The sequence below is a fragment of the Paroedura picta genome, chromosome 14 (genome assembly GCF_049243985.1).
Source record: "Paroedura picta isolate Pp20150507F chromosome 14, Ppicta_v3.0, whole genome shotgun sequence".
Classification (NCBI taxonomy): Eukaryota; Metazoa; Chordata; class Lepidosauria; order Squamata; family Gekkonidae; genus Paroedura; species Paroedura picta.
Genome location: NC_135382.1, coordinates 10379523 through 10400935, shown reverse-complemented (window position 1 = coordinate 10400935; position 21413 = coordinate 10379523). Strand labels below are relative to the sequence as shown.

Here is a 21413-nt window from a genome sequence, read left to right as displayed (position 1 = left end):
AGAATTCTTCTCAGACATCTGTCAATTGTGAGGGTCCTTTATTTCGGCACCCATCTAGACATTGTCTCGGGTAGTTCTGCAAGTCCACAGAAGAAGCAAGAACTGGTCGAAACGACGGTTTATTGGGTCTTTGACTGTTTATGCACTGGAGGTTTCATGCTGGGCTCCAGGCTGGAGTTTTAGTCGTGGCAGGTTGCCCCACCTCTTCCTGCACCCACATGAGGGAGCATTTGGCCAGGTGTGCCTCATCTGCCCCCAATTTGTGCTCCTGCACAGGAGCTGTGGCAGTGAAGTTCCCAGTGTATAAACAGTCTTTGCGTGGACAACGTGTGACATCAACAGTTATTTTGTAAATTTACATGCATTCTTTCTAAAAAATTGAATATAATATTTTTGTTGTAGTAGTAGTAAAATTTATTTGTATATAGCTGTAGGCCTTTACAAAATAAAAAGACTAGTTGTTATAAGAACTGCTTTGGGCTGATCCTGCGTTGAGAAGGGGGTTAGACTAGATGGCCTGTATGGCCCCTTCCAACTCTATGATTTTATGATTCTATGATAAGAAATAGAATAAAACCATAGAAGACACAAAAATTTAAAACCATAGAACTATAAAACAGAGTGTAAAAATGCAAGAGTGTTAAGAGCCTGCCTTAATAATGACAGCATTGGCCCTTATTTTCCTTGCAGCCAAAGCGAATAATGAGGTTTTATATGTAACACTGTCGACACAGTCGGATAAGGGGTAAGTTATCTTTTCAGCAACAGAATGGAGGTTAGAATTTGACCCTGGGTTGAGTGCAAAAATATTTTTGGAAGAAACAAAAAATAAGTTGATTTCTGGTTTTGAGTTAATCATTTAGGGCTCTTTTGGTTGGTTGTGTTATATTCACACATGTGCCCCTCGTTTGTTCCTTCCTACCTGGAGAATGGCATCCCTTGCTTTAAGTATTGCTTTAGCTGCATATTAGGTCGCATTTCCAAACCGGCCCCAGCTGGCAAACCTAAAGTGGATGTGGTTGTGAGGACCCATTTTGTGCTAGGAAAGACCCCCCCCCCCCATGCAAACGCAATGGCCATCAAGATGGCAGCAATGGAAACGGCAGCTTCTATAGAGCCTAGATAGTCTGCAGCTAAAACCTTCTCAAATCTGACCACTCCTGCAAACCCCTTATACGATGCATCAAACAGTTAAGTGGTAGGGAAAGGCTCAGACTGCCAACTCTGGGTCAGGAAATACTTGGGAGATTTGGGGGTGGAGCTAAGGGAGAGCAGGGTCTGTGGAGGGGGGGGACAAAATGCCATTTTGTGCACCTTCCAAAGCAGCCATTTTCTCCAGGGGAGATGGGGGTCACCGTCATCTGGAGATCAAAACCAGAATGAGTAATTCTGGGAGTTCTCCAGATCCCACCGAGAGGTTATCAAGTCATAGGAAGCCTGACTTTCTCCAGCTTTGATACTTTGGAACCCATTCATTTTGTCCATGATGGGACTTTAGGCGCAGATATATGCTGGTTCAAAGGACTGTAGAATATGTGTAACTGATCTCTGTGTTGCTTCATCAAGTTTTCTTTGATGGGATTCGATCCCTGTTACTGTGAGGAAGGGGAAATCCCCACTGCTTCTTTCTGTCTTGCCCCTCGTTCTGGTTTTTCTCACACTTACTTCTGGCTTGCCTTTCTCACTGCCAGCTCTGCTGGCTTCTTCCTTTTCTTGCTGTGGTTTCCTCCTCCAATGTACTTTTGCCTCCCCCCCCCCTCCAAAATTATGTAAAATGTGCTTTCTGTTGTGGGGATTGCTGAATGTTGAGAGCCCTTTAAAAGGGTAATCTGCTGATCTTTATGAGTGAACAGCTTGTGGTGCTCCATAGTGATAAGGATGCCAGATCCCAAGTGGAACCTGGAGATCCCCTGGAATTACAACTTATCTCCAGACCAAAGAGGTCAGTTCCCCTGAAGAAAATGGCTACATTGGAGGATGGACTCTATGGCATTACACTCCATTGAGCCCCCCCTGCCCCAAATTCTGCCCACTCCCAGCTCCAGCCCCAAAATCTCCAGATATTTCCCAATCAAGAGTTAGCAACCCTACATAGTGGTAGTATGCAAAGTTCCACTTCCAACCCCATAGAAACGCCCTAATTACATCTGTACAGATGTGAAAGCCATGATAAATGGAGTTGATTGCTGTCCACAGGCTCATTGTGAACCCTGAGGGAGTCAGGGCCATGGCTCAGTAGGAGAGCATCTGCTTGGCAGGCAGAAAGTCCCACACTCCATGACTGGCCACCTCCAGGAAGGTTGAGGTTGCAGGTGATGTGAAAGTTCTCAGCCTGAGACTCTGGAGAGCGACAGACAGTCTGAATAGATAATACCGACTTTGATGGACCAAGGGCTTCAACCCATCTGAGGCAGCTTCCTGCATTTGTACTCAATAGAATTGTTCAATCTTCTTATGTTCTTACAAGTGGACATGAAACATTCAATGAGCATAGGTCTATCAGTGCCAACTAGCCATGGTGACTAAAGCAAACTTCTACATTCAGAAGCAGTAAAGCTTCAATCTCAGTGCTAGAAGGCAATACAAGAGGATGGCCTCAGCCTGTATGCCTGGTTGTTGGCCCTCCAGAAGAACTGGTTGGTCTCTGTGTGAGACAGGAAGCTGGACTAGATGGACCTATGGCCTGATCCAGCAGAGCTCTTCTGATGTTCTAATGAAGGCCTTGACCTCTGCTGTAGGCTGTCCAGAGAAACTGGTTGATCACTATGTGAGAGATGATGCTGGATTAGATGGGCTCTTCTTATGTTCTAATGAAGACCTCTGCCTCTTTAGGCTCTGTTCTTGGCTCTCCAGAGGAACTGGTTGGCCATTGTGTGAGGCAAGAGACTGCACAAGATAGACCTCTTATCTGATCCAGCAGGGCTTTTCTTAGGTTCTTATGAAGGTCTCAGTTTCTATGGCCTATTGTTGGCCCTTCGGAGGAACTGGATGCTAGACGAGATGGACCACTGGTCTGATCCAACAGGGCTCTTCTTATAATCTTATGAAAGCCTCGTCCTCTATACCCTGTTGTTGACCCTCCAGAGGAACTGTTCAGCCACTGTGTGAAACAGAATGCTGGACTAGACCTCTGTTGTAGGCTGTCCAGAGAAACTGGTTGGTCACTATGTGAGAGATGATGCTGGATTAGCTGGGCCACTGGGCTGATCCAATAGGGCTTTTCTTATGTTCAAAAAGTAAGTGCATTTATTGCAGTTGCTTAAAAACTAATTCTGAGGCGTCAAAGCTTTCACTCTAAAAGCTGCCTTGCAATATCCTGGGCACAGTCGCTTTCTTAACTGGAAGAAAGCTGATGGACAACTGGTCTGGAAGAACAAAAAGGATTTTGTACAGTATTTAGCAAGGGCTAGAAGCTTCCCCACTGGGCATGAAAGCCATTAAACTCTGCTGTTAGAATTACCAGCACTGGGTTGGAGAATTCCTGAAGATTTGGGGTGGGATTTGGGGAGCATAGTATTTGGGGAGGGGTAGGACCTTAAGTGAGGATGTGGTGCCATACAGTTGGTCTTTTGCCATTTCCTTCAGGGGAACTGATCTCTGTAATCTGGAGGTCAGTTATCATTTGGAAGAGCTCCAGACCACACCTGAAGGTTGTCACCCCTGCCTACTATTGCATCTGGGTCATCCAATTAGTCACAGCAAATAACTCTTGTCAAGAGAGGGGGGAACCCACTGCAGAGAGGCCATTTTCACCAGCATCCATGAGGAAGGGGGCAACCTAGACTGAACTTGACCTCAGTTAGTCTTACGACAACATTGCAATGCAGATGACAAGTGGGCTGGGTTAGCCACTTACCTTGAAGCCCCCCTTAGAAGCCTTCTTGGCCATAAAGCTGTGCACAAATAACTGTCCCCAATGCCTGGTCCCTGAATAGCTCAAAAAACTTCTGACATTGGGGGAGGGAGGCAAATTTCTTCCAGGACAGACTGGCCAGGGATAGTCTTTGGGGGGGGGCATCATCTGGGCATGAAATTGGGGTCACTGTGGGTGGACAGGTAGGTGTGAGTAGGTCTGTGCGCTTTGGCCGCTTTGGTGGCCATTCAAGCCCAAGGAGGCACTGGCCACCTTGGGCATGAATGGCCACCGAAGCAGCCGAAGTGCACAAGCCTAGTTGTGAGTTTCCTGCATTCTGCAGTGGGTTGGACTAGATGATCCTGGACATCTCTTCCAACTCTACGATTCTAAGGAATAATACTATTAGGGATAAAGAATGCTAGGTACCTAATATACCAGGCTGGTTTGTCTTAAATAATTGTTGGCTGTTTATATCCTTTCTTATAAATAGGATGTTTTTTTCATAATAGTTTGAATTAGGAATAATTATGTAAATTCCAACTGTGAAATTGCAGGAGCGGTGTAAATTTTTGCAGCCTTTTTTGGGGGTATTAATCTGTAACAATGTGTCCCTTATCAGCGGTCCCCAACCCCCGGTCCGGAGACCAGTACCGGTGCGTAGATCATTCGGTACCAGGCTGCAGCTCCTCCTCATCCTCCTCCCCGGCTGCTGCCTCGGGTCTGCCCTGCCACTCTGCCGCTGGCTCACCTTTGGTGCTCTCCAGTGGCTGCCATGGATGGGGCTCCCCCTTGGCGTGGTACTGCACAGCTGCTGCTGGCAGTGCCCCCCAGTGGGCGGCGGGAAGTCAGGGGCGCCAGCAGGAAAGCAAGTGGAGCAGGGGCTCAGGTGGCAGCAGTGACGTCCCTCGGCAAAAGACTACCCCCCCCCGGGCCTCAGTAAAATTGTCAAGCGTTGACCGGTCCCCGGTGATAAAAAGGTTGGGGACCACTGCCTTTTATCATTGATTCGTTCCTTGAAGAGGGCTGCCAGCCTTCAGGTGGAACTTGGGGATCCCCTGCAATTCTGGCTCATCTCCAGGTGACAGGGATCAGTTCCCCTGGGGAAAATGGATGTTTTGGAGGTGGACTCTGCAACGTTGCCCCTCATTGAGGTCTCTGTCCTCCCCAGGCTCCACTCCCCACTTGGACTTGGCATCCCTGTCCTTGGAGGATGAGAACACAAGTCACTGTCCAACTGGATCCAAGTATAGCGCTGCCCTGATTTCATTGAGATGAATTTACCACGACTGACGAAGTCTTGAAGGACGGTCATGGTGCAATAGAAAGGTTTAGATGACAAACATGCTTTTGGAACAATGGCCACTTATAACGGGGCTCATGGGACCTCTCAGTCTCTGGGTGCCGTGGACAGCTGTGAGATCCTTTTTGCAGAATCTGGCAACTGATCTACTCACAATGTTTCTGCCTGTGACGTTATGAACTGTGGTAGAGTTTGAGAGGCCGTGCAAAAACGGAGAAAAGATGCACTTTAGGAGTAGATTTTTCTGTTCCGTACAGGAAAATCCAGCTGCCAAAGCATATAGAAAGTGCATTATCCTATGTGTGTAGAATGGGCCCAAGGCCTAAGGCCCATTCCGCACACATAAGATAATGTACTTTCAATGTGCTTTGCCAGCTGGATTTTCCTGTGCAGAACAGGAAAATCTACTTCTAAAGTGCATTGAAAATGCATTATTGTGTGCGGAATAGGTCCCAGTAATAGCAATCCAGTATCCCTTTGGAAGAGGATGGAATGCGGTCTGCACATGCGGCTCGTCCTGTGTCCTCCCTCCCTTCCCCTGCTGCAGCTTCCTTTTGCCAAGCCAGCACTTTGCACAGCTGACTCACCGTCCAGCATTGATCAAGGAGCCTAAAAAGTATACTTTCATCCCAGAGCTAATAAAAACTGACAAAGGATACCCAGTTTTTCCCCTTCAGTTATGGGCTCTAAAATCCACCCATATGCTTGCATTCAGAGCAATCTTTTGCTTAATCATTCGGAGTTAACCAAGCCTCCACTTCTGCCACTTTAATACTGTGATTAAAAGGGTACTGTAGAAGCCTGCTTCTGGAGCAGTTTTACAATATAGTTGTTTAAGAGAGCAATGCAAAATACTTCACAAATACATAACTGCAGAGGCAGATGGGCAAACTGGAGTGGGAGGGGGACTGGTCTGTGGCTCAAACTATGTATTACATTTTCTATGCATCCTCCTTGGGGCTGCCCAAAAGGCTCTAGGTCAGACATGCCTCATGAGTTGCTCGGTACTCATTTTCCGGATGCGTGGAGCCCCAATTTGGATTGAGATCACAGCAAATGGTGGGTGAGGGGCCCCCTCAAAACCTTTCATCTTACATCATTTTCCCAAACTGAAATGGCCCTGGGAAGCTGCTGTACACCACAGTGGGGAAAACTACATGTAGCCCATTGGTTCATGGATTATTTATTCCTCCCCTGAGGGAAGTAGTAGCACCTGCGGCCCTTTCCAGTCAGGAAACCAGTGCAGGAGGGAGGGCCGGTTGGGCCCTTGCACAGCTGGGAAAGAAGTTCTCAGTGGGGAACTGACAAAGCGCATCTGATCAAAAGACTGAGAACAACATGACATGCAAGAGACGAGAAGAAAGAAGGAGAGTGGATGGATGAGTAAGAGGGAGATGCTAGACAGAAAGTGTGCAAAGACAATTTGAAAACAGCCTAACTTTTGTTGTTTCCCTGCAGGCCTGGCATTTTGTTTGGGTGCTTAGATATGGGCCTGAGGGGCAGAAGGCGAGGGAAGCCATGGACAGCAGGCTTCCTTTCCCATACTGCAAAGGACAGCTTTCATGATGAGCGCAAGCACGCACATTTTAATACACACACAGTCCCATGAATGCAAAGAAACGTACTGCAATGGCTGCACTTACCACCTGAGAAAGTAATAAAGAGCAAAAACAGAGGATCCAGGAGCAGGAGGAAGAGCAAGACAGAGAGACAGAGAGAGAGAGAGAGAAAGAGAGAGAAAGAAAGAGAGAAATGATGGGAAGGAAAAGACATCGTCACTCATGCTGTCAAATGTTTAACCACTCAAAAAAACCACCCTGAAGTCTTACTCCCAGGAAACTCTCTGCACTGGTCATGCCACTTTACTCACAGAAGGACTTGGGACCTGAGTAAATAGTTAGTTACCTCCACAAGCCTCATCCAGATATAACCGTATGGCCTATTGCACACACAGCTTTTGCAGCTGAATTTTCCTACGTGCACCACAAAAATCTACTTCTAAAGTGCATTATCCCACATGTGTGAATGGGCCTAGAAAACATCTTTCTCCACATAGCAATCAAATCCACACAAGGAGACGGTCTTCATTGTGCATACTGTGCCAAGATAATCTGCATAGTTATCTGATTTCATATGCTGACTTTATCCCATTGTTTAGCGTAAGATTCTGCAGTCCATAGCTGGGCTGTGGATGAATGTATCATCCTTTCCAGTGGTCCCCCTGCAAAGATTGAAAGACGCTGTGTGGTTGGCCTGACAAATTCATATGAAGAGAAACAGTCCTTCAGAGATTTAGGTCCGGGTTCAGAAAGGGTCTGGCACTAAACTCAGAAACAAACGGGCAAATGAGGCCACCCTTCAATCACGGTCTTCATGCACGTTTATCTGCAGGCTCCAGCCATTGTGCACTAATTAATTCTGAGTAGTCTCAAGGACGGCATCACACAGGGTGCGTGACAGCCGTCTGACCTTGAGGAGACAGGAGTGCTGATCAGAGCGGCCATGTCAGCTGAGCCTGAAAGGGGAAATATTTTCCTCAAAAGGTGTACCAGAGAAGAAAGTGTTCCTAGCAATGACACCAACTGGTTCAAATAGCAGAGCTCGACCCTCCGAAAATACTCACATCATCAGTAAATGTTATGCACACCCAATCAAAGGTTGGCATGTGGAGCTCTAGAAAAGGGGCCCAAACCTTTTTGAGCCTGAGGATACATTCAGAGTAGTAACAAAATGGCTGCTGCAAAATGGCTGCCACAAGGGGTGGAACCAGCAACACAATGTTTGCCACAACTTAACTTCAGTGACATGGTGTCGATCCTTGTCCTGTGATGGCAGCTGCACAGTCAGCCAAATGTCCTACCTGGCCCCACCCACTTCCTAAAAACACGTGCTAGAAAAACTTTCAGTGGGTGTCATGGCATGTTCTCAGTCTAGAACATCCTCTTTACCAGCTCACATCACCTCCTGTCTGGTTCAATTTAACTGGTTTCCCCTCAGTCGCTTGATCGAGCCACGGGCTCAGACTCCAGACTGCTGCTTTTGAAGGCTTAGTTCAAGAGCAGAAAGTGGGTTGTTATCAATGTATTCATACCAGTGATACTCAATATTCAAGCTATGGATGATCTCATCTGAAGGTCTAATGCAGATATTAAAAATCATTGGCAAAAGTACTTGAAACAAATCCCAAGCTATCTGCCCAGTATCCCTGATCCCTGACTTATTTTGCCATGTAAAGCTTATTATGCTTTACAGTCTCAATGGACTTTTGTTTCATTTTCCTACAACAGATTAACATAGCTGCCCCTTTGTAATGACCATGTTCTACCCAAGGGAGGTAGAGGGGAATGCATCATGAGATAGCCCAGTGGTGGCTAAACTGTGCTCTCCAGATGTTCATGGACTACAATTCCCATGAGCCCTTGCCAGCATGGCTAATTGGTATGGGCTCATGGGAATTGTAGTCCATGGACATCTGGAGAGCCACAGTCTGGCCACCTCTGGCAAAGCCCGATCCCATCTGATCTTGGAAGCTAAGCAGGGTTGGTACTTGGATGGAGGATGGCCAAGGAAGGCTCAGCAGAAGAAGGCAATGGTAGACCGCCTCTGCTTCTCACTTTCCTTGAAAGCCCTTTGCTGAGGTTGCCATTCATCCCCTGGGACTCCACAGCACTTTACACAAACACACAAACACACATGAGGGAAGACTGAAACCATTGGAGAGCTATTGCTATCACTCCTACCACTGATCCTAGAGGTGTCAAAACTGATTGGTCAGCAGTGCCCATAGAAAAATTTTAAAAGAACCAAAAGTTATGCATGACGCCGTTTAATTGCAGCCAGAAATATAGAAATTCCTCAATCAGATCTCTGCATCTGAATTTTGAATGCTTCAGCAGAAGCCCCAAAGGTCTCACTGCTGCTATGTAGCCAGCCATCTGCCGAGCAGCCATAAGCTTCCTCTCCCAACATGACTGGGCTTTCTTACACTCCTGCCAGGTGGTCTTATTATTTCACTGCCAGAAAATGTCTAATAATCTTCAAGCTTCTTAAAAAAATCAAGGGCATGTATTACCATCCATCAACAATTGTAAGACGGCTCTTTCTTCAGCGAGAAAGGGGATGGGAGGAAGAGAACAATTCCCCATAATTCCAGATAAAACAAAAAGAGATTTCTCTGGCCCTGCATTTACTTATCATCTCAACTACTTAGAGCAGGGGTAGTCAAACTGCGGCCCTCCAGATGTCCATGGACTATAAATCCCATGAGCCCCTGCCAGCATTCGCTGGCAGGGGCTCATGGGAATTGTAGTCCATGGACATCTGGAGGGCCGCAGTTTGACTACCCCTGACTTAGAGCACGAAGAGAAACGGATTCCTCTAATCACGCCGTTCTATCCAATACCCACAGCACGGCACAAGTATTCTGTAAGCTACTCGGAAGGCGCACAGAAATAGCCCAGCAGGAGTTGTAACAAACATGGACTGGAGTATTTAAATGAGAAGTGGGAATTAGTTCTTCTATCCAGACTCTTAAATTATGTTCAGGCTCTTTTCATTATATGTTCATTGCAAATGTATCTTCTGGCACAAAACAGCAAGCGGACTTTATCAGATCAAGTCTAACTAATTGGATTTGCGGTATTGATGTAGAATTCTGCTGCTTTATGAGATGCAATAAATCATTTGGCTTCCAGTGTCTTAACCATGATCTTTGGTGAATTATAAACATAACTTGAGTGAGCAGATCTCAGATCTCCCCCCCCCCTCCCAATGAAACTATGTTTTTAAGCAAATGGCAATCTTGCTCCAACCAGGATACAAAGTATTTCTTCTTGAGGGGATGTGGGAAGCTCGTTTTACACGACTCCACAAAACTACAGCAGATGTTTAAAGTAAACAGATATCTATAAGGTAGGAGGTAACCCTGCCATTTTCTGCATTCTCATTTTGCTCCCTTGTAAGTTCTGGTTGCTTTGGGGATTTCATTCTGTTCTGCGTGTGTTTTGTTGCCTCTAGTGGTCGATTTGATATTACATTGCAGATTTAAACTGCAGATTTTAATGCATGATGCAATAAAACTGACCACTACAGGGAAACAGACCCCCCACCCCAACACACGCAAATTACAGGAAAACACAAGCAAGCAAAATGAGGAAATGGCTTAGTCCGCTGACTAATAAAGGTGCCAGGCTCCCAGAACTCCTAACTGTTGCACAACAGCACTTTGGAAATGTGGGGGAGGGGGCATGTGCCAGAAGTGACCTCATGGATATTCCATGAGGTCACTTCCAGTTTTTCCTAGCAATGACACCTGTGTCCCAGTCCCCACCTGGAGTCTGGGGGAGGGGCAGTGTTTGGGCAGTGTTTGGGCAGTAGAGAGATCTCAGCACGGCATAATGCTATAGAGTCTACTCTGCAAAAGAGCCCATTTTTCCACTAGGGGAACTGATCTCTGTAGTCTGTAGTTCGAGGAGAGCTCCAGGTCCCACCCGGAGGCTGGCATAATGCTATAGAGTCTACTCTGCAAAAGAGCCCATTTTTCCACTAGGGGAACTGATCTCTGTAGTCTGTAGTTCCAAGAGAGCTCCAGGTCCCACCCGGAGGCTGGCAACCCTCTATTCTAACCCTGTTCCCCTGTCCTCTATCAGGATGTTATTAAGCAATAATGGAATTGGTTGCTGCTTCTGGTATCGGGTTCCTTCTAATTGAGGGGAGAGGTTAATTAGAATTCAGGTCATTTGCCTTTCGAGCCTGGCTCCATAGACCAGCCTTTTCCAGCCATACAGCTGAAATATTTTCTGGCTTTAAGATACAAGGAAGTGATGTCAGCTGGCCATGTGTCCCTGCCAGCCCCCCCCCCCCAAGTGACAGTAGCCTTGGGTGGCAAAGGTTTACATGGCTGAAGGTCCTCCTCTTCCTACCCCACCCCCAGCCCATCACTGATGACTTTGGGAGGGGGTGGTTTGACCTGCCCAAATAGGATGAAACTCTCTGCAGGACCTGCACAGCTTTTCTGTGCACTTTGAAAGAAGCCTGCTCGGTAGGGTTGGGTGCTTCGGTGTCCAAAGTGGCCGCTAGCGCCTGAAGCAGCCAGTGCTGCGTTGTGGGGGGGGGGGGAGGAGAGGGGAGGTGCAGGCATTGACACCAAAGCACCCAAACTTACTGCGCAGCATGTTGTGGGTGCCAGTGAGGGATAAGATGAGGGCTGGGGGTGGAGGACAACTGATTTAAAACTGAAATGGGGTCCTTGGGTGGCTAAAATTTCAAAACCGTTGACCTACAGAAAGCGGAGGCCAGTGCTGGCGAGGGATGGGGCAGGAAGGGGCACAGTTTTACCACCAATTCCTCGAATGACATGAGGTCACATCTACGGCTTCCCAGAAGTGACTTCATGCTGTGCACAATTCGAGGTCTTGGGTGTTCTTAAAAATTCTAAAAAGTGAAATACTGAAGGCACAATAACAAACAATTCCCTTGAGAAGGAAAAATGGGAGGAGCCTAGGGAAGCCAGGGTAGTTCCATAAACCACTTTCAAAAGATCTAAGTAATAAAAGAGACTCATTTAGGAAATGCAAGGAGGATCTTATAACCAAGGAGGAAATTTTTTTTAAAACCCAATTTTTGTAGGGAGAATGTTAGAAAAGCTAAAGCTCAGTATGAACTTAGGCTAGTGAGAAATGCTAAACACAACAACAAAAAAAAGGTTCTTTAGTTATGTATGAAGTAAGAAAAAGAGTAAGGACATGGTTGGACCATTACAGGGACAAGAAAGTGAAAGTGTAACAGGTGGAGAGAGGGCTGAACTGCTCATTTCCTACCTCTCAGTCTTGTGTGGGAAACTGAGCTCAATATGGCAAAATCATATCACATTACGAGGGATGGGAGTTGCAGCCTAGGATCACTGTAGGGCTAGTTCATATACATCTAGTTTCCTTAAATTAAATGAAGTCCTCCAGTCCAGATGAATTGCATCCAAGGGTACTAAAAGAACTTGCAGATGTAATTTCTGAACCTCTGTCCATTATTTTTGATAAATCTTGGAGAACAGGTGATGAGCCAGAAGACTGGAGGTGGGTAAATGAGGTCCCTATCTTCAAGAAGGGAAAAAAGGAGGATCCAGGTAACTACTGACCTGTCAGCTTGACAACTATAGCTGGCAAAACTTTAGAACATATCATCAGCCAGTCAGTCCTTGAGCAGCTAGAGCAGATGGCTGTGATTACAAAGAGTCAACTTGGCTTTCTCAAAAACAAGTTATGTCAGACTAACCTTATGTCTTTTTTTTTTAGAAAGTTACTAATTTGCTGGATCAGGGGAATGTTGTGAATATAGTTTACCTCGATTTCACTAAAGGTTCCACATTATATTCTTATTGACATGTTGGTAAAATGCAGTATAGATTCTATTACTGTTAGGTGGATCGATAACTGGTTGATAGATCACACCCAAGAGGTGCTTGTAAATGGTTCGTCATCTTCTTGGAGAGAACTGATGAGTGGACTGCCTCAGGGATCTCTCCTGAGCCTTGTGTTGTTCAACATATCCATAGATGATTTAGATGAAGGAATAGAGGGGGTGCTTATTAAATTTGCAGATTATACTAAACTGAGATGGGTAGCAAACACACCAGAAGACAGAATCAGGATACAGGATGATCTTGACAGGCTGGAAAACAGGGCTAGAATGAATAATATGAATTTCAATAGCGAAAGATGGAAAGTTCTGCATTTAGGTTGTTGTTGTTAGTTGCAAAGTTGTGTCTGACCCATCACGACCCCATGGACAAGGATCCTCCAGACCTTTCTGTCCTTTACCATTCCGCGGAGTCCATTTAAGCTTGCACCAACTGCTTCAAAAACCTCATTCTTTATCATCCCCTCCATCTTTTGCCCTCAATCGCTCCCAGCATTAGGCTCTTCTCCAGGGAGTCCTTCCTTCTCATGAGGTGGCCATTTAGATAGGAAAAATCAAATGCATTATTATAGGATGGGGGAAACCTGTCTTGGCAGTAGTATGTGCGAAAAGGATCTAAGAGTTTTAGTAGACCAGACACTGAACATGATTCAGCAGTGTGACTCGGTGGCTAAAAAGACCAACGGGATTTGGGCTGTATAGTGTCCAGATCACATTAAGGTGATGTTACCGCTTTACTTCTTTCTAGTTAGACTTCATAGAGGTCCCTTCCAACTCTATGGTTGTCCTCATTCTCCAGAATATTGTTTCACCTAGCATCGGGGGGGGGGGGACAGCACTCTATATCTCATGCCCCCATGCTAAGTCTTATTTTAAGTCATTCTATAATGACAAGCCAACGTGACCCTCGAACAGATCGACCTTTTGTAGGCAGGAGAAGCGTACGTTCTTGTTGAGAATGATGCACTTCCGCTGCCTACTCATCGTCAAAACATCCAACCGGAAGATTTACGCTGTGTTAAAACCACCTCCTGTCTCTGCTTGTTCCTGCTGCCATCAAATAGATTCCCAGCCCACTCTAGCTCTCCCAACCGCAGCACATCTACTAAAAGGGCTGGGGGAGAGCCTCAGTTTTTCTGAGAGCTGTACTTACATGTCCATGCAGGTCTGTATTGAGCAGCATCAGGGCACAGGTAAGGGTATGAATTCCATCTGGAAAACACAAGAGAAATCACTTGCTTTTAGGATAAATAGTATTACAAGTCTTATTCAAAATATTGTGGGTCCATTCCCCACTTAGCTCTGGAAGCGAGACGGCATTCAAGGAGACGAGAACAGAATTTGAGGAGTGTGCTGATAGAGCCTGCTAGCTTCATTTGGTGCCGGAGTTGGGTATTTTGCTGACATTCAGTGATGGACTCAATTAATTTCCTTCTTTATCCCAGTCTCATTATCAGTGCTGATTCTAGTTAGCATTATATTCCTCTAAACCATGTGGTTGTTCTTCCCACACAGTGTTTGTTTGCTAAAGCACACGCCAAGAGTTCAGAGAAGGGCAACTAGAATGGTTGATCCCTGCCTTGTGAGGAGAGGTTGAGAGAGTTGGGGATGTGCAGCTTGGAGAAGAGGAGGACAAGGGGTGAGAGGAGAGCTGCATTTAACTATGTAGAAGGTGGATATGTTGAAGCTGTCAACTTGTTTACTGCCGCTTTAGAGACAAAGACTAGGAGCAAGGGGTTCAAGCGATGGAAAAGGTTCCGCTGTAATATTAGAAAGCATTTTCTGACGGTGAGGGCTGTTCACAGATGGAATACGTTGCCTTGGAGGGTGATGGAATCTCCGTTAGACGTTTTTAGGAGGAGTTTGGATGAGCACCTGCCAGGAATGTGTGATTTTTATGTCCCGGAGAAGGTGGGGGGGGGGTCTGGACTGGGTGACCCTTTGCGGGCTCTTCCACCTCTAGGTGATTTTGATTGTGATTCAATATGTTTCATGTACATTCTCTCAGGATATCTAAAACACCTCCTATAGCCAGGAAGAGAGGGAAGATTGCATGCCGGAACTAGTCTTGCCAACCTCCAGGTGGTGGCTGGAGATCTCCTGGGATCACAATGGATCTCCTGGCAACAGAGATGGCTTCACCCCCAAGATCTCCAGGCATTTCTCAACCCAAAGCGAGCTGCTCAAGCTGGGACTATCCCCCAGTGAATGGATAGAATTCCTCACAATGTTAGCCTGCTAATTAAATCTGAAAAATCTAGTTGCTTTTTCTTTCCAAAATTCTGCTGGATAGCATTTCCATTACAAGACTGTTTACCCATAATTCCATCAAGTACACTGACGTCCTACTGACTACTTTCAGTTCAGATATTTCTATGAACAAACACGGTCTTTCGAAGTCTTGCTCCTGATTCCAAAATGGCTCATTTCAACTCATAGCAAGATTGCAATGCCTGATGAAGGACATCTTCAAAAACCAGCCTCTTTGGGGGAGCCTTTCAAGCTGTGCCAAACTGACAGCCAGAAGAAACAGGATGAACCATGAAGGGCTGTTATCACCCACGCCAGACACAGCCTGCCGCTTCTGAACGGAAGCAAGGAAGAATTCTCCCCCGTTTCTACACCAATTTTCTCGGCCCGATATCCCCCTTTTCTCTATGGGCTACTGAATATTTCAGGCAGGTTGCCAACCTCCAGATGGGGCCTGGAGATCTTCTGGAATTATAACTGATTTCCAGGTAATTATCAGCGCAAATAGCGGCTTCCTGGATTAATTTCAGGACATGGCATGGGAGTGGGGCCTCTGCCCTCTCTTCCTGGATGCTAACCTTCCCGTCCAAGGGTGTCCTCTCACATTTGGGTGTGACGTTTAAGGAATTTCTTGGAACTCCCAATACACAGCTGATTTTGACCAGACCTGGGCCATACCTGGGAATGCTGCAATGTTTGAAGCAGCAGGTAGAGCATACACCACTGTGTCTGATCAACAAGTGATCCTCCATCAGGAGGGCCACAGTTTGCCCACTCCTGGTCTATGACAGCTCGTGTCAGCTAACCTCCCACCCCAAACTTTGCCCTTCCGGGGCACTGCCCTCAAATCTCCAGGACTCCAGGACAAGGCAGTTATCAGAAATACAACATATAGTTTTAAGATTATGGCATCGGTGGGCTGGGCTGAGGGTAGAACTGGGGCACGTGCTGAATGAACAAGAGGCAGAGCCAAGTGACTCTTTGGTGGAACCCAAGAAGGTATAACATTAAACTTAGAAACTCGGGATCGCACAGAAGAAGAGCTGTTTTTTTGTACCCCACTTGTTACTATCCAAAGGAGTCTCAAAGCGATTACAATTGCCTCCCCTTCCTCTCCCTTCCTCTCTGACGGTACACAGACACAGATTAGCAGTTCCCAACCTTTGGGGTATAGTGATCCCTTCAGGTTGGGCCAAGGTTTCTTAGCACCCTTGGCAAACTATGACCTTGGCACCCATGTACTGGCGAAACTGCATGATTTTGCCATTAATTCCTCAACTCTCTCCAGGATGTTCTGTCTTTCATCATGTTTATTGATGTTTGTTTATTACTTTCACCTAGGTTAGGCTGTTCAAAGGCTTTGAGCTGGAGGTTAGATGGGGGAACTGCTATGGGGGTGTGAATTATAGTATCTGCTTCCCTTTCATTTTAAGCCATGCTGTCTTATCTCTTCTGCCCCTGGGAGAATGTTTTGTCTCCCATCTGGAGCTTGGGCTTGTTGTGCTCAACTTGGTACTGGGGGGGGCATGTGGGCATGGAGGGATAAACACGAACTTGCGGCCATTTCCCCTTTAGCCCTGGCAAAAGGCTTGTGGGAGCAGCTCGTTAACTTCCAATAAAGTAAACCTTTCTTCAAACTGAGATATGGCACGGAAGGCTCCCTTTCCAGGATCAGACCTTGGTTCCCAAAATACAAAAGGGAGCAATGGAAAGAGCAGGGCCAGCTGTTAGGGTAGGCTGGCCCATGACCCACTTTCAGAGGCTTTGTGGCCCCACAAGTTGGGAAACACTGACACAGACTATCCTGCCAACCCTCCCCCTCTGTTCCGTAGGCATTTAATTAATGTAAGTAACCGATGCTATACACTCAACCTTTTAAGGTTTTGCCAGTTGGGTTTTGTGGTTCTGGTTCCAGATTCCCCCCACCCCCTATGGCTCTTGGGACCTGGAGATCCCCTGAGGGCCAGTTTGGGGTAGTGGTTAGTGTAGTGTAGAGTTCTAATCTGGCATGCCGGGTTCGATTCTGCACTCCCCACATGCAGCTAGCTGGGTGACCTTGGGTTTACCACAGGGCTGATGAAGCTGTTCTGACCGAGCAGTGATATCAGAGCTCTCTCAGCCTCACCTCCCTCACAGGGTGTCTGTTGTGGGGAAGAGGAAAGGGAAGGCGACTGTAAGCCGCTTTGAGCCTCCTTCGGGTAGGGAAAAGCGGCATATAAGAACCAACTCTTCTTCTAGTCCCAGTCCTGTGAGACTTACACTGAAGATGTGTGGCTCTTGAGTCTATCTGCAGGCAGCACCGTGCTCTGCAGAGAAAAGCAGCATATAAGGACCAACTCTTCTTCTTCTTCTTCTTCTTCTTCTTCTTCTTCTTCTTCTTCTTCTTCTTCTTCTTCTTCTTCTTCTTCTTCTTCTTCTTCTTCTTCTTCTAAGACATCCACAGTCTAAAGAGATCAGTTCCCCTGAAGAAAATGGCTGTTCTGGAGGGTGGACTCCATAGGATTATGCTCCACTGGAGTCCCTCCCTGCCCCACCCACTCCCGGCTCCTCCCCAAAGTCTTCAGGTATTTCCCAAGCCAGAGCTGGTGACCCTATTGGGAGGTCTAGTTACTACAAATGGGTCTGTCCTACAACCTAGACATACATGGAATTAGGGTTGGGGGGCTGGGTGCTTTGGCGCCCGAAGCAGCCTGTCTCTCCCGGAGCAGCCAGTGCCACGCCGTGGTGGGGGGGATGGGAGGCACGGGCGTCAGCGCACCCACGCCTGCATGTGTGTGCCCGGCGGTGCACTGATACCCACGCCTCCCATCCCCCTCCCATGGCGTGGCACTGGCTGCGCTGGGACAGACTGGCCACTCTGGGCGCCAAAGCCCCCAACCCTACATGGAATGGCAGGGAAGCCAGACTCTCTATGACAGTTAATATGGAAGATATCACATCAAAGGGCCCTGAGTAGGGTTGCCAATCCTCCAGGTGGGGCCTGGGGATCTCCTGGAATTATATCTCCAAACTACAGAGATCAGTTCTACCCCACTGAGGTCCCTCTCATCCCCAAACCTCATCTTTTAGGATTATAAGGTATTTTAAAATGAATTTTGGACTAGGTTTGTGATTTAAACCAAAATCCTTGTTGAACATGAGAATAAATCTGAGTGAAAGTCTTTAGATTTCACAGAATCCCAGGCAGAGTAAACAGGCAAGTTTTTGTTTCGAGACCATATTGCTGCATTGGTTAAGGTCAGCTGTTTTTAAATTTAAGCAGTTTTTACTTGAAATAATCATTCTGTTTCCTTTGAAGGACTGTTAAACAAGTTTACTTACTTAGATTCCTAATAACAATTAGAAGATAGGGATGCCGGTCCCCCCAGAATTATAGCTCATCTCCAGATGACAGAAACCAGCTTCCCTGGAGGAAATGTCTGCTTCGGATGTGGGACTGCATTGCATTACACTCTGCTGAGGTTCCTCCCTGCCCCAAATCTGGCCCATTTCTGGCTCCACCCCCAAAGTCAACCCCCAAAAAGGATAGTGCTACAAAAAACAAGAAGCAATGAACCTAACCAACAAGTAGTTAGGCCCCAAAAGGTTTGGTGACCACAAAATGTCAATAATCAAATTATATTAACATTGATTGTATACAACTCATAAAACAAAAATTTAAAAACAGACACAGCCCATAAGCTAATCACTGAAATAACATAATTGGCATCATACAGTATGTTATTTCAATGATTAGCCTATGGGATTTGTCTATGTTTTTAACTTTATGAGTTGTGCACAAAAACTGTTTCCCAGCTCAAAGTTGGCACCCCTATTTGTGGAGCTGGCAGGCTCTTTTCTTTTGGTTCCAGGTGGTGAAGTTATAATAACAAAGCAAATACAGAATCAGTCTCACACCTGCTGATGGAAGTCCATTTAAATGAGGACACGCTTCTTTTGCTACCGTAACTCACTCACTCTGTCTCAGGCACACAAACACAGAGAAGGAGAGATGCTCACAGACTGACCGAGATGGCCAGTTAACTGACAAAACGGATGGAAAACAGAATCATCACCGTTAGAGATTCTCCCAGCATGCACCACTTCCCTTCAATATGAAGACCATTTCCACAGAAGGAATCTGCCCCTGGAAAGCCTCTGGTTGCTGGCAGGTTTTAGAGTCCCCCCCCCCCCCCCCACATGATGTCACCTGCATCCCAAGGCTGTCCAGGGGGCTGGTTAACGTTTTGCCCAGATTTGCTTTGGGATGAGGGAAATCGCAAAAAGTGGATATTCCACTTTTTATCTCACATCCCATCGGTGAGCAACTAGTGAGCAACCAGGGGCAAGCCCGTATGGAGGGGGAAAGGCGCTATGGTCTCTGCAGCGTTGTCCCACCCTCACACCCACCCTCCCATCTCCATTTGCTGCTCTGAATTTTTTTTAAATTGGTGCAGTCCATGTTGCAGCACGACCGCAAAGCTACATTGTCAAAGGTAAAATAAAATCTTATGCAAAGTGTCAGGCAGGCAAAACACAGCCCCGTTTGTGTTTTCTGGAGGTGGGAAATGATCTGGGAAAGGAGGGGGTGGGGTGATTGAGCAGCCTTCTCCTAATCATGCAGGGGTCGGAGCGCTTTGTTTTTAAGCCAACCATCTACACAAAATGACTTTTTGGGCTCCAGTTACCATATTCAGCGTCTCAGAAATCCACCCAGATATAAGGTCCAAAAGAGCACAAATCCCAAAAAGGTGTGTGTGTATGGGGGGGGGGGGGGAGTGATGCTGTATTGTTCTGGCATTTCTCCACAGCAAAGGAGAAGTGTTAATTTTTAGTAAAAATGCATCCGTGTTGTGGCAATACCACATAGCAACACAGAAGTGCCTTTTAAAAAATAAATTAATTTTGGGGGCCAGGGGGGGGAGTTTCAGTCCACGAAAGAACTCCTGTGCTGTGCCTGGTGTCTTGCTATGATTCACAAGCCAAGGGGTGTGTGTGTGTGGGGGGGAATTTGGCCTGTTTTTCCTTGCCACCTCATCGGGAGGCAAAAAGCTGTGACAGGACAGAGGGAAAATGTGGGAGGGGTCTCCCATGAGAGGAACTGCAAACGTGAGGTTTTCCATCTCACGTTTGCAAGCAGGAGGCCATGAGCATTTTACCCCTCCATGTAGAAACGGCCTAACAGTTGCTTGTATGCAACAATGTAAAATCCAACATGAGAAAGGAGTGCAGAGCAACAGTTCCATACAAGGTTCTCTGTGATTTCCATGTAGACAGTATCTGAAGTGAATCAACCTAGGTAAGCGCTAGCCACCCCCCCCCCCCCCCCAACAACTTGCCAATTGGAGACATTTCTCTACATTTTCTAGGGTGGTTTTGTTTTGTCTGATGAAGCATTTCTCCTATAAGCACTCTAAGCCCAGCAAAATTTGTGGCCCAGTGACTTAGGCTGGAAGGAAGTCTTACCTTCAGACGTGCTCTCCTCTGGATTGCAGTGACAGTATCTGTGTGAGAAGTGGATGAGGACCCGTTCCCGCTCCTGCGTCTCTCCCATGAGGGGGAAAGCTTTTAGGAATGTTCTAGAAAAGGGGGAAAGGGCAGTGAAGGACAGAGTGACCTTGACAGATAGGATGCTGCTAAGACAGGCAGTGGATCACTTAATTCAGAGGACTGTCCCAGGAGGAGCACTCATTATCGTGATTATGATGTCCAGTTAGGAGCAATAACTACTTAAAACAGGGGCCCCCAAACATTTTCACCCTGCGGCCACCTTTGGGATTCTAACCCAGGGTGGTGCCCTGCCCCAGAAATCATGGTGAAACAAGGGAGCATTGTTTACTCCTCTTCCCCATACAGACTATGTTATGTAAGAAAACAATGCAGATTACATTAGAGAGGTCTAACAGCCAAAGAAAAGGTAAGGAAACTTATAAATGATGAGAACCCCCCAACCGCCCTCTGTACTGCGAGATTCTGTGCTGCCGCTATTAAGATGCACAAAATTCTCATGGGGAAATAAATCTTTGTGTATATTTTATAATAGTCACACGTTTATTATTTTTATATAGCTTTCAGTTTAATTATGATTTTGTGATTCTTAGTTTTAAACGCATTCAACATTTTGCCATTTTTTTGATATCCCGGCGTTTATTGTACTTTTCTAAATTCATTGTTGACACAGGATGGTGTGCGCAACCACAAAGCAACTGCTGGGAGCAACTACCTTAGAGGCACAATAGGAAAGGGAGACTGCACATTGCCCCTTCCCACCTCAGGGTCAAATCCTTGGAGGGCAGATCTTCCCTCAAATTCCAGCAGTAAGACCAGCACTTCTGGGTGGTCCATAGACCTGGTGGAACAGCTCCATCTTGCAGGCCCTGCGAAACCAATCAAGGCCCCAGAGGGTCCTGGTCTCTCTTTTGGCAGAGCCTTCCACCAAGCTGGGGCCAAGACTGAGAAGGCCCTAGACCTGGTTGAGGTCAATGTCATTTCCTTTGGGCTGGTGATCCTGAACAGGTTTTGGTCAGATGTCCTTAATGCTCTTTGGGGGAATGGTGAAGGAGGCAGTCCCATAGATATGCCAGTCCCAGAGAGTTTAGGGCTTTGAAGGTTAGT

At 46.6% G+C, this 21413-nt stretch overlaps 1 protein-coding gene across 3 annotated transcripts in view; it reads right to left on the bottom strand.

Moving 5' to 3' along the window:
• Positions 1-21413, bottom strand: part of PSD2 (pleckstrin and Sec7 domain containing 2) — a 99167-nt gene that overhangs the window by 43301 nt on the left and 34453 nt on the right. The window contains exons 6-7 of one of the 3 annotated variants that reach the window (XM_077310043.1): positions 20265-20377; positions 13723-13781 (exon numbers count right to left, since the gene is read on the bottom strand). In XM_077310043.1, coding sequence (XP_077166158.1) covers positions 13723-13781; positions 20265-20377 — 172 coding nt within the window. Of the gene's footprint in view, positions 1-13720; positions 13782-18716; positions 18845-20264; positions 20378-21413 lie in introns of those variants that run through there. The other 2 variants (XM_077310044.1, XM_077310045.1) reach the window with 2 other exon arrangements.